At 36.3% G+C, this 13,723-nt stretch overlaps 1 protein-coding gene across 1 annotated transcript; it reads right to left on the reverse strand.

Annotated features, from left to right (window-relative positions):
- Nucleotides 1–5,075: 5,075 nt before the first annotated feature.
- LOC136205099 (uncharacterized) lies at nt 5,076–6,360 on the reverse strand. Its single transcript, XM_065995578.1, has 5 exons — nt 6,080–6,360; nt 5,940–6,016; nt 5,817–5,853; nt 5,678–5,741; nt 5,076–5,569 (listed from the first exon to the last, which is right to left on the reverse strand). The coding sequence occupies exons 1-5, from the start codon at nt 6,255–6,257 to the stop codon at nt 5,113–5,115; spliced, it is 813 nt and encodes a 270-aa protein (XP_065851650.1). The 5' UTR covers nt 6,258–6,360; the 3' UTR covers nt 5,076–5,112.
- Nucleotides 6,361–13,723: the final 7,363 nt, after the last annotated feature.

The following is a 13,723-nucleotide window of genomic DNA, read 5'->3' on the forward strand; positions in this document are numbered from 1 at the left end:
TCCATGTTCAATAGTTTCTTCATCAGAAACATGTTAAATATATTTTTTGAGGGATTTATACCACTTATTGTTATGAATGGCTTATTTGACAGGAACAACATCTTTGCACTGTTTAATTATACATTTAATAAACAATCATTGATATGTGTTAATTTTGGACTGATTTAACAACTCGTTGACAAACATGACGATAAATAACCCAAAAATCATCAAGTCTAATGGTTCAGTTGTTTCCATTAATTTCTTTGTCATTTTCCGTTTTGATAAGAATTAATTAAGGATGTTTAATAACATAAGATATATACGGATGATATTACAGATAATTGGTCAGACTGGTGGAGAAGTTAGAGCTGTGTCTGATATGCACCAAAGAAAAGCAGAAATGGCTCGTCAAGCTGATGCCTTCATTGCACTTCCTGGTAAAATTAAGATTTCATCCATAAATTAATTAACTTTATTAATTAATGACCTAACATTTGAAAATGACATTCATTAATGACAGGTGGATATGGCACCCTTGAAGAATTGCTGGAGGTTATTGCCTCGGCTCAACTTGGTATTCATGGCAAACCTGTAAGAAATCTTCTTCTTCATTCTTCTATTTTGAAAATTTTAGAAACTATAATATAAATAATATCAATGTTGGAGAAGGAAGGAACGTTGAAATTGAAATAAAGAAATCTCAACCTCCCTAACTACTTAAAAGTAGCGACATTTATGGATTTGTTTTTGTTTTTTTTCATAGTAATATATAACTGAATAAAAATATATTTAGCATGTTTATGATGAAGAAACTATTGAACATGGAAGCTTTAAACAAGTTAGAGAGAGAAATGTAAAGAGAGAAGTTAGAGAGAGAAAGAAATTTGAAGAGAGAAAAATAAATTGAGGGAAGAAGATGAAGAGATAAAGAGATAAGGGGTACAAGAAAGAAAAGATAAAAATTGATTTTTTTTATAATTTGTGGGCCCCACTTTACTAATGACTTAAATGAAAATGATGAGGTGGCGCGTTGACCGGGCATTGACCGTTCATTTTTACCAACTGTACACCAAAGTGGGAGGTCACCCATAAGTTCGTACATATTAATGAGACAAATTTAAGGTTGTACACCAAAGTGTGAAATAGGGCAAAGGTTGTACACCATTGATGAAATTTACCCCTTGGGGTGGTTTTAAGTTTATTAGTTTATTATAAAGTTTTGTCTCACTTCATGCTTGTATGAACACTTTATAATCACTTTAAATAAACTTACGGATTTCCTTTTATTAGACTTTATTTAGTGCTTAAAAGGGATTGCCTTTATATAGTTATAAAACATATATCTCATTAAAACAAATGATATAAAGAACAATTCATTTACATTAAGTTTGTATCTTAGAACAATTGTCTATAGGACACTAAACCCCAACACTTGAGATCATCTTCTGTCCATTTAGTTTCAGCTTTAACAACCGTTTGGCCGTCAATAGTTTCAACAGGAACAAATGGGCCTTGGACTATAGAAAGCCATGCACTCATATTTGTTGCCTGAATGAAATTTTTCATTATGTTCTTCCAAAAGGTATAGTTAGACCCGAAGAACAGAGGAGGTCAAGTAATGGACAGTCCCTCAGGTAGAATCTGAGTTGTCTGATTTCATGGGAGGAAACGAGTGCTGTTCTCAGCCATTGTGGGGATCAGCTCAAGATAGTTATATCTTGCTCAGTGAGCTTTTAAGCTCTGATACCACTTGTTGGTCCCTTATAACGTGACAAGTTTAGTTCCAAAGGAGGGGGATAGGAACTAATTAAAATTTTGTCCATTTCGGCTGACTTCTTTTCTTAAGAAAAGGTTTACACAGCGGCGCTAAGTAATTTTAAAACACAAGCTTAGTCAACTTGTGACTAAGTCTGTTTCTTTCCTTGAGTCAGGAGATAGCACTTAGAGTCTATTCCTGAACTCAGCTTCTTAGTGCACTCAACTCAGCGTGAGTTTGTTACTTAGTCAGTTTTATAGCAAGCAATATATAAAGGAGTTTAAGGGTTAGAAATATGTTACTCAGCAGACATATCCTGGTTCGGCCTCTCCGTCTATGTCCAGTCCCCGGAACTCGTCCGAGCTTTTTGAATTCTCTACTAAGCTCTTTAAAGGTAGAGCACGAAACCTTTTACAATAGAAGCTGAGTATATAAGAGTACCTTCCTCTATACCTCTACTCACTCCTATATCTACCGCTGAGTACTATAATCGAGTACTCAGCCTCTCCTTTCTATTCTTCTAGAAATGATAAAGTGTTTTTCCTAAACAACAATTGCTAAGACACTTTAGATGATTGAAAATCACTCTAGACTTTTACACAATAATTGGAAATTGGTGTAAGGTTTTGCTTTGCTTTTCTCACAAAACTTCAAGTATGAATTTGGACAGCGTTTCGACTAATTGAAGATCTGCATCAAATGAAGCAAATGAGAGGCCTATTTATAGTAACACTTGAGGCACCGGTAATTTCGAATTTCGAAATAACCATTGGAGGGAAACGGCTTCCTGTCATTGTCACTCAGTATGTGCTCAGTGTCGTTGGCCAATGAGATTCTTGCATCTTCTGTCCACGGCAGTGCTCGGCAGCTTTTCGTCCAGTAAACAGAATGTTTCGACATTTTTGGCAAATTCTTCCAGACATCTTCCTGCGCCTTCTGAACTTTACCCAAAGTAGAAATACTTTGTCTAGAAGTTGGTTCTTGTCTGCCGTTGTCTTGTACTTCTTGTCGACACACTCAGCATCTTCATCTTGAAGCAATTGAGAGAAGGCTTCTCGATCCTTCTTCATGCCAAGCTTGTGCTTTGTACAAAACGACCGCGTTTTGTATCTTGGGCCGTGATGTCTTGATGTGTTGACTTGAGCTTGACTTCCACTTACGGGCTTTATATCTTAATGTCTTATATACCAATAAACTCAATATTGAACAAACACATTAGTGTAAATAAATCAAAGCATTTAAATTTAATGTGTTAGAATATTTTTTATCAATTACATAAATAATTTTGTCAAATCAAAATCATGTGGAAAGGTGTTTCAACATGATGGTACTCTTGAGAGGTATAAAGCCAGGGTAGTAGTTAAAGGTCACACATAAGTATAAGCAATAGATTACATGGACACATTTTCTCATGTTCGAAAGTTTAGCAATGTCAGGTTAGCATTAGCTATTGCAGTAATTCAAGGGTGGCCTTTATACTAGTGTGATATTGATAATGTTTTTCTCCATGGAGAATTGCAGGACGAGGTTTACATAGAACCTCTTGAAGGCTTGGTTTTGCCTAGGCCTGCTTTAGCTTGTAAGTTACAGAAATCACAAGGTAACAGACAATGGTATTTTAGGCTTTCAACTTTCTTAAATCAATATGGATATGAGCAATGTGAGTCACACCATTCATTGTTTGTCAAACATAATTCACATTTAATTATTGTGTTATTAGTTTATATTGTTGACATATTAATGATAGCTAGTGATTTGCAGGAACTCAAATGATTAAAACTGCTTTGAATAATGAGTTTAAAATTAAAGATATAGGTGACTAAGTCAATTCTTATCTAAACCTAATAACATTCATTTTGCTGCAACTAAAAGGATTTTGTTATATATTAAGAAACATCCAGGACAAGGTCTGTTTTATTCAACTAAGTTTGCATTAGCTTTAAAAGTCTTTGCAGACGCAGATTGAAAAAGCAAGAAACATGTAACTGTCTCAAGGTCCTCCACAGATGTAGAGTATATGGCTAAGACTTATGTAAGTGCAGGGGTTAACATATATCTTGCAGTTTTTACAAGTTAAATATAAATTGCATGTGCCTTTATTTTGTAATAACTAGTCTGCCATTTATTTTACTAACAATTCTACTTTTCATGAAAGAACAAAACATGTACAATTGAATTCTCATTTTGTTAAGGAGAAGCATAAAGTAAGTTTGTGAATTCAATGGTAGTTTCTACCTTGAATCAACTTGGAGACACTTTTATAAAGGCATTACCTTCGAGATTTTTTCAATTTTTTTTTAAACAAGCTGTAAATTTTAATTGTGTGTATTCTAGCTTGAGAGGTAATAAGAAAATGGTTGTACATATAAAGTTACTTTAGTAATATAGGAAATAGTCAATAGTGTTTTGGTATTCTAGTAATCTAGTTAGGTAGGCATTAAATTTTTAACTTTCTTCTTCCTCTCTTCTAAGTAGTGGTGGCAATAGGGAGGAGATTATCCGAAAACTGCGGGTATCTGAACCGACAGAGATGAAGAATAATTGTAAAAATTAGGGATGTGGATGGGGACGAGGATTTTTTTTTCCTAAATCCTAAATGAGGATGGGGATTGCTATTTCCGCCCCGTTACCATGTAAATTCCCGTGGGGATCTTCGAATAAAATTATTAATTTTAATTTTTAACCACTATTTTTTATATCAATGTATCATAATAAATTAGTACATTTATATATATATATATAACTAACAATTATCTGTAACTAACAATTGTTGGTTACAAATTAAAGAGTAACCAACAAACTTGGTACAGATTAATCTGCAACCACTTTGCTGGTTACTCTGTAATGTAACCAACACAATATTAAATGTTTTTTTTTTGTTATTTTTTTAAATATTATAATTAAATTTTTGTATATATATAAAAAAAATATTATTAATTTATTGGGTACGAGAATTCTCCCGAAACTATATGAGGGGATGGAGGTGAAAAAATCTCCGTATCATTTAACAGGGATTCTCCGAAACCGTTCCGTAAACATTTGGGGACGGAATGATAAATGCATACCCGTCCCCGCCCCGGACCGTTGCCATCCCTACTCCTACTCATGAGCTCATCTCTTCTATCTTCCATGTTCATCATGGATTCAATTCAATTCAATGAGATTCATTCTTGTGGTTGGCATTCCAATCTTGTTAGTTACATCTATTATCCAATTAACTAACTGATATATGATGAAGAAAAAATAGAGTTTGAGAATTAGAAGAAGAGAAGAAGGAAGTGAAAAGAAATGGTGGCTATTAATTTGTATTATAGAAAAGACAATTGTTTGGGGCAAGTACCTCGAGATCTCACTTGGAATATATAGTGTCAAATTCATATAGTCAGATCAAGAGTACTCGTCCTTTTTCCATTTCCTTTACTATTATTACTATATTGATTCAGTTTAGCTACTTTCAATCTACTAAGCTTTGATGATGATGATGGTGAATACAGAGACAAAGATAACTCACTATCAATTTGAGTTTCGGCATTAACCTCTTGCCCTGATATTAAGTTGAGTGATAAATCCAAATCAAGATTGCAATCTGCTGCTGCCTTTCTTTTGGTTGATCTGAGTTCTTGAACATAATTATTACTTGCTATACTCTTAATGCCCACTTTGGTTTCAGTGAAATTTGAACATTGACGGAATTCCGGTTGGGAGTGTGCAGCGGAAGGAGCTGAGATCCTTGTCCCATATAATCCTTGTCTGCTTTCGTCGACTAAACACCGACCCATATGAGAATTATAAACAAAGTTTTCTCGAGCATTCCAAGAAGCATCTCCATATCTTGAGAAAAACAGCAAATTTTTAGTATTCAAGAAAACAAACTACAAAGGCAGGCAGGCAGCCCTAGACAGATAGATGCATTAGACATGGTTTGTCCTATATGTATACCTGTAGGTAGGAGTATGGTGAAGGCTGAGGTTATAAATATTGGCATCTCCAGTTTCCAACATTGCTGTTAGATTAATTGTGAATTAGAAAAAAAACATAATTGATGATTATTAAAGATAGGATAGGGGAATTTAAATACCTTGAGTTGGGTCATCGATCTTTTTGCTTCTATACATCTATGAATATGAATGAAGTAAGTAAATAAACAAGTGAAGTAGAATAATATAATAGGGTAGTTTATGAAAGTAAAAAAAAAAAGAACCTGTAAATGGCTCTTGACATGAGCAATGCTAAGTCCGTTAACATTCATCAATTGAAGAACCAATTTAGGAGTTGCTCCTGAAACGGAATTGGAATTGGAATTGGAAGAAGAAATAAATAAAGATGGAAGAGAGAGCTTACTGTGTTGGCCTCCAAGTCGTTCAATGGCTTTAACAAAGGAAAGATGAAGCTGAGGAGTCCAACGAAGCCTAGGCATCTTGGATCTAACATAACCTCTAACTGAACACTTCTCTTCTTCTTCAAGTGTACTATTATTGCTTGATTTCTCATTCTCTTCTGTTTTCTCACTTCCTTCCATCTTTATTGCTTCATTCCCACTCTCATAACAGATATGTCTCGTCCTTCTCCATTGAAGTTGCTCTTCTCTTCTCTTCTCTTCGGAACCCTAGATCTTCACAAACAAGATTGTCTTTCTCTCTCTAATTGGGACATTTAAACAATACAATTATTCACCTAATTTTTTCTATAATATATAATATCATGGTGTATATATGCACGGATGTCATGCACTGCAACCAAAACATATTTCATAGGAAACCTTTCCAACTCTTTCTCGTGTTTCAAAACTCAATTAACCATTCTTATTTATATATACGAGTTACACAAAACCAAGAAAAAAAAAGTCAATTCTTTTCTTTTTCCTTTCGCATCCCTTTTTCGGTCTATTTTTCTATTTTGTTGATCTATTTTAAAGGGGACGAATGATCTTTTTTCTTCCTCCTAACACCGAGTTAGATTTATGTATTTCTTTTTATTACTTTTTTAGTATGTGTTTATATATTTCATTGGAACTCTTTATCCATCTAATTGTATGCTTTCTATTATTGTGTCGTTTATGTTTTTTTTCAAGAGCGAAAATAGTCTATCTTGTCCCTAAATCAATAAATCTATGTTCGGAATGGTTTAAATGATTAAGTTTGGGTTGCAGATGTCTTTCTACATATTTGGATTTACCAGAAATATATTGTTGTTTTGTGGTTTTTTATGTCTTTTATGGGTTCTTTTTGCTCTTTGTAATCATTTTCATCAATTCGTGGATATTGTATTTGTTTTACTTTGTAGTCGTGTGAGGTTTTATTTTCTACATTTTGAAATTACAAGCATTAAAAAAAATGAGTTAAACATTTTAAGGCCCCGTAGTTTTTCCCATTTTATATATTAACCCTTCAAACTTTTAATTCCACAATAAGTTTATCAAATTGTATAACCAGCACCTTTAAGTCTTTATCTAACTTAGGGCCCGTTTGTTTTACCTACTGTTTGTTGTTACGGTTTTCTATTTGTTGTTACGGTTTGCTGTTTGAAAAAGCTGATTTTTCAAAAAGCAGAGATTCTCTACTTTTGTAAAAAGCTGCTTTTCGGGTGTAAAAGGCAAACAGGAGATCACTAACCAAACACCCAATGCTGTTTTTCAGATGTAAAAGGCAAATAGAAAGTCACTAACCAAACACCTAAAACTCTCCCTTTTGAAGTGAAAAGGCAAAAAGGAGCAACCAAACACCCCCTTAGGTTTGTTAATCGGACCGAATCATAGCCCATTCTTATTTATAATGATTCCTCATCTCTTCTCCATTAAAATAAGGATTTGTGTGTAAAAATATCTCCAACGTTGATAGTTAAGAGTAATTTTATCCATAACGTTTAAAATACTGTAATTTTAACTCTAACGTTAACAACCAATAGCAATTTTATCCCTAAAATTGATAAGTTAGCTCAATTTCGAAAATAATTCATCAAGTTGTATCTTTTTTTAGCCATGAACATTGTCATCTCCACTGCATATGTGCAATATTTTATCACTCACCAATAAAAGATCACAAACATATATATACACGTGAAATAAAAAATAAAACGAGTTTAAAAAAATCCAAACATTTTGTCAAATTTAAAAAATATTAGCATGCAAATTCTATTATGAAAGTAAAAAAATAAAAAAAAATAAAACTAATTAATATATATGTAGAATACATTAAAAAAAATATTTGTGTTTTTTTAATGATGTTTGAAATTGTCTCAAGTTCTGACGTTAGAGGTACAATTTCTATTGGTTTCCAACAATTGGGATAAAGTTACATCATTTTAGCCGTTAAGCGTAAAATTGCTCGTGAAAGCTACGTGAAGGGTAATTTTTTATTAGATGTGATTAAACCAAAAAAATAAAATGAACGCAAAGAAGTATATGAACACTAAAATTGAAAATTAAAGAACAGAGTTAGACAAATCTGAGGCATATAGTAGAAGTCTCCTTAAGACATATTTCATCGTTATTGATGAGCGTCTCTGAGGATACAACAGATTATACAAGCGAACTCTTAGCGTATGTAGATTCGTTATCAGTGGAGTAGGAAAACAAGAACAATACGACGTACAAAAAGCATAAAATTTCAGAGAGAATTTTTTTCTAGTCACTGAATTTTGACAATTCCCTTCTATATAAATAGAACTCGAAAGGATATGTCTATTCATGAAATGCATGGATAAATTAGACCTTAAACATGCATAGATAGATTAGACCCCAAACAAAGACACATGCATAGATTTATAGCAACATCTTACCGTGGCAACAGGAAAGGAAGGGCGAGCAAGTAGCTGGGGAAGAGATACCCTTCCCGAAGGACTGATATTAGGATGATAAATCCTAGTCCTGAATATGAACTGAGAATAATAGTAATATCATGAGTGTATATGCATATATATGAACTGATTACAATGTATTAATAAGTTCGTGTTCTTACAACTGGGGATGTGAAGGGGAACTCGACAGGGAAGTTGATATCGACTCTGTATATACCTCCTTCATAAGGGGTGTTTTGAGGGGCCTTAATCATGACAGACCATTTCATATGGTCACCATTCTCAGAGCATGTATATATATATCATCAAGCATATGTTGTTGGGGTTTAGTGTCCTAAAGACAATGGTTGTAGGATGCAAACTTATTGTAAATGAATTGTTCTTTATATCATTTGTTTTAATAAGATATATGTTTGATAACTATATAAAGGCAAACCCTTTTACAGCACTAAATAAAGTCTAATAAAAGGAAATCCGTAAGTTTGTTTAAAGTGATTATAAAGTGTTCATACAAGCATGAAGTGAGACAAGACTTTATAATAAACTAATAAACTTAAAACCACCCCAAGTCAAGTGAGATGTTTAGGATTGACATATCACTGTTGAGACTTGTATGTAACAATGTCTTCTGTTCGACAGAAAGCTGATCTCACAAGCTTCACATATATAGATATCTGGACAGTTACATAGATCCGATGAAACGTCGTTCATTAGGATTGGGGATCCGATTTGAGATAACAGGATGGGTAGATTCGTCCTTGTCACCTGTTCATCTCATTGGTATTAATAGGTATAAATAATCCTCAGACTCAAAGGAATGTTAATTGGTCATCCTGAATTACTGAATGTGAGACTTTGATCGCGTGGTCCCACGATCCTTAACAGAGATGACTCTGGGGTGTGAACTGCAAAGGTTGGGTGTCACAGGAGGTAATGTCAGGGTAGTTATACATTGGATTGAGCATTTATCACTCCCGACGAATGAGAGATACGTCCAAGGATCGCTTGTGGAAGACTCGACTCTAAATCCTTGCAAGGTGATAGCTTAAGAGTAGAAATACAGATTTCACTTAACCTATCTATTTGAGTTGACTCGGCCTGTACAAGTAAAACGAACGTCTCGCTATATATGACTTGACATCATCCATAGTCATAAGATTCAGTTCAAGGATGTAGTTGATAAAGGATCGAATTATACTGTAACTAATACGGAAGGGTTAACGGCAGAATCAACCTGTCTTCTTAACGGACTCTAGGGGAATGATTACGGACATGCCGATAACATGCTCTGTTCATCATTCCGCTATGCAAGGATTAAATATAATTCTTGGAGAAATTAATTTAATAGTTGCATACGGCCAGAAGTAGTAAGGACCTAATGGATCACACATAAGACTTGGAAACAAAAGAGAGATGGATCTGATTAATAGATGGAAGCCCAGTTGAGCCCAGTAAGGCCCATGGATAAGGGGGGGTCGAAATTATATGTATTAAAGGAAGGGAATTAATTTATTCCACTCTTCCTAATTGGATTAGGATTGTGAAATTAAATTAATTAAGAGATAATCAAGTTAGGAGTTATTAATTGGATTAATGTCCTCCTATTATTATCTAACTAGGTTACTTATTATTATCCTAATTATATTAGATATATAGTAAGATAATAATTAGAAATCCTATTCCGAATTGGATTGCTATTAAGTAACCTAATCCTATCTAACTAGGGTTTAGAGACAAGATAATATATATACCCCTTACCTAGTGAATTTCGACACACACTCTAGCCCCACCCCTTGTGATTTTCGAAATCTACTAGCTAGAGAGAGAAAGTGAATTCCATCCCCAAGTTCGTGGACAAGAATTCATTCGGCATTCCATCGATTGATTAATCTAATTCATCCGTCTTTCTCCTTGATCTTGTGTTGGTTAATTAGAGGTAATCTATTTTGGTTACATCTCATAAGGGTTGATTCTAATTTAACCTCACCGTGTTCACGAAAGAAGAAAAACAATCAAAAGGGAGAAATTCGTTTTTCTTCGCCTACATCAGGTCAGTTCACTATTTCGAGGATTCCCGGAGATTGAACCGTCAGATCGTCGCGATATTTGGACAGTAGCTTCTAGACACATTCTTCCACGTTTCCACCGAAGGGATCGTCGTTCGGAGGTCTGGAAGGTCTATTTCGAATAGGGGCAGATTGGTAAACAGTTTACATCTCCTTTGAAGTTGTGGGCACTTCGTTTGCAACGGTAGATTGATCATCGAAAGGTATATCTTCTTATCCCTCTTCATATGAAATAACGATTAACGGATCCTATGGTTAAAAGGAAGTAGGCTAAATTTTTTATATTTCCGCTGCTATACCTTAGCCCTATTTCCAACATATGTGACTTAGCAGAAATAGAGAAGGAAGAACAATGCACAACTTCTGGGTGAGTAAGATACGTACCTGAAATATTGAGAAGCCACTTGGGTGACTCCTGCCAGAGTTTGGTAAACTCCAACTCAACACGATGATGGAGGCGCCTAAGATCAGACATGATCGGTATAACTAGGGTACGTATACTGCTGGGTTATGGACTTTTGAAAAATATGGTAAAAGCTTTATTTTATACTGTGGGTGGGTAAGTGAAAGGTCTAGGAAGGGGAAAGGGTAAATGGGTTATTAGGTCAGAAGAGTTTTTGTACGTAATTAATGAAATGCATTTGGTTTTGAAGCTATCAAGACTTGGGGATTATAGGCCTAATAATGACTAATCAGATATGGGACTGAATAGTAACCGAGGATGTCTGCGGAGCGGTTCCGAAGTGTCTTTACTGGGGTCAACGTCACTGTGTGTGGATCGATCCATGGATACACTCCGATGATCAAGTTAGTAAGTATATATGCGAGGTACAAAGTAAAGTAAGAGGAGAGAGAAAGCATACATGCCCATGTGGGAGCCCTTTGATGGGTATTTATAGGAGTCGTTGATGGGCCTGTTGTGTTAGCATGACTTGGTGGATCTTGGTGTTTAGTGGGCATGACCCACATCCCTAATCAAGTAGCCCCCCCCCCCCCCCTCCGAGGTGTAAGTGTTCTGATCATTGAATGTGAGGCGTTTTATTGAAAGCGATCTTCTGACGAACGGGGTGTTCGCCTGGGGGTTACTTAATCGATGCCAGGGTTGTGGATGCTTGATTGCGAGGTGCGATATGGTGTTGTTGAGTTTTAGCCTTTCGATGTCGTGTACTCAGTTGCTAGCTTGCTCGATGCTATCTTCGAGCATACCTATTAGCGAGGCTGGTCGTCTGACTTTGGTGAGGTTATTGAGCCTTTTGGGATTCCTTTGCGTGCGTAGGTGGACTGACACACATTAATGGTGAAATGATGTGTGCAGCGCGTGCGCCATTCAAGGCCTTTAATGCCTTTTGATTGGCGAGTTTTTTACCGCCAATAAAAGGGGTCTTGGTGTGTCTTTTTCCCAGTTTCTCCCACTTTAAAATCATTTTCCTGCATAGTGCATCTCGCTAAAGCACTCTCTCATTCTCTGTTCATCTGTTTGCTTGGAAGTTGCATTCTTGGGAGTGCTGGGCTTCGGAGGTTCGTGGTTAGTACTCGTGGGGAGCTCCTGAGGGTTTATATCTAGTCTGCGAGGTTAGTGCCTTTTCCTTACCACGCTTATTTCATTTCATTTTCATTTGGGGGTATTTGTAAGGAAGTATGTCGGAGAGTTCCTCGCGAGGGAACCTAATGACTGGACTTCATCTGTCGTGGTGTTGTGCGGGAGTGCCCGAAGAAACATAAATATGTGGCTGAGCAGGAGGGGTGGGATAGCTCTCGTGGTCTAAAGAAGAGAAAAGTGTGACACACCGTCGTTCCTCCAATCGAACCGCGAGTGCCGCGTCTTGTGGAGGGGATTCAGGCCGATATCTACGAGGTGAGCATCGAAGTGCCACATGGCCTTGTGAGTGGTGGCAACGATCTAGAGACATTGTATGATCAGATGAGTATGGACGAGGGAGCCGAGCGTGACAGGGTCGAATGGTAAGTAGTTTGAACGGTCAAAGTGGTCGGGGCGTCCTAAGCATTTCTCCGTCCAGGATGCACATAGTATCATCGACTCTACCGATCTGTCTTCACTTTCGGTGGCCTATCGGATTGGGTTCCATACAAGTTGAGTGCTCTGGGCAGTGATGACCGAGCTCATCACGTCAAGAATCCAAACGAACTGGTTATGTACGAAGAGCAATTCGAAGCGGGGATGCGCTTGCCCTTGTTGCCCTTTTTCGTGGAGGTGATGAAGGAGTTCGACATATGCCCTGGGCAAATTCATCCTAACGGTTGGCGGATGCTGGTGAGCTTTTATGCTCTAGGTTGATCGGTGGGGTATCGCGCTACGGGGCTTATCTTTCGTAGCTGTTGGTCCCTTGTTTAGTTGCAAGTATAGTTCCAATGGGGGGTTAGGAACTATTTAAACTTTTTTCGCAATTTAGGCAGACTTCTTTTTCTAAAGAAAAAGGTTTGAACAGCGGCGCTGAGTAAACAGCAAGATACTAGCTTAGTCAACAGGTGACTAGGTCAGTTCCTCAGCTTGAGTCAGGAGATAGCACTTGGAGTCTATTCCTGAACTCAGACGTTCAACGCGCACAACTCAACTTGACCTCTTTACTTGGTCAGTTTTGATTATTTAAAGCAAGCAATATAAATTAGGAGTTAAGGTTTAGAAATACTTCACTCAGCAGATTTATCCAGGTTCGGCTTCTTCTAAGCCTACGTCCTGTCCCCGGAACACTTCCAAGATTTCGAATTCTCTACTGAGCTCTTTAAAGGTAGAGCCTCAAACCTTTTACAATATCAGCAATTGAGTATGACAAGAGTACCTTCCTCTATACTTCTACTCAATCCTAATCTCTCCGCTGAGTACTTAAAACCGAGTACTCAGCCTCTCCTTTCTATTTCTAGAAATGATAAGTGTTTTTGTCCTAATACAAAGATGTGCTAAGACACTTTAGACGATTTACAATCACTCTAGACTTTTACACAAATATGAAAATGTAGTGTAAGAAATTTGCTTTGCTTCTTGCTTGCAGAACTTGTAGAGATTTGGTCAGCGTAATGGCTTGATCAAGTTCTGTGTGTTGTGAAGCTTGTGATGGCACTATTTATAGAGACGTCTGGTCATTCGGTCATTTCGAATTTCGAAATA

The sequence above is a fragment of the Euphorbia lathyris genome, chromosome 9 (assembly GCF_963576675.1).
Source record: "Euphorbia lathyris chromosome 9, ddEupLath1.1, whole genome shotgun sequence".
Taxonomy (NCBI): Eukaryota; Viridiplantae; Streptophyta; class Magnoliopsida; order Malpighiales; family Euphorbiaceae; genus Euphorbia; species Euphorbia lathyris.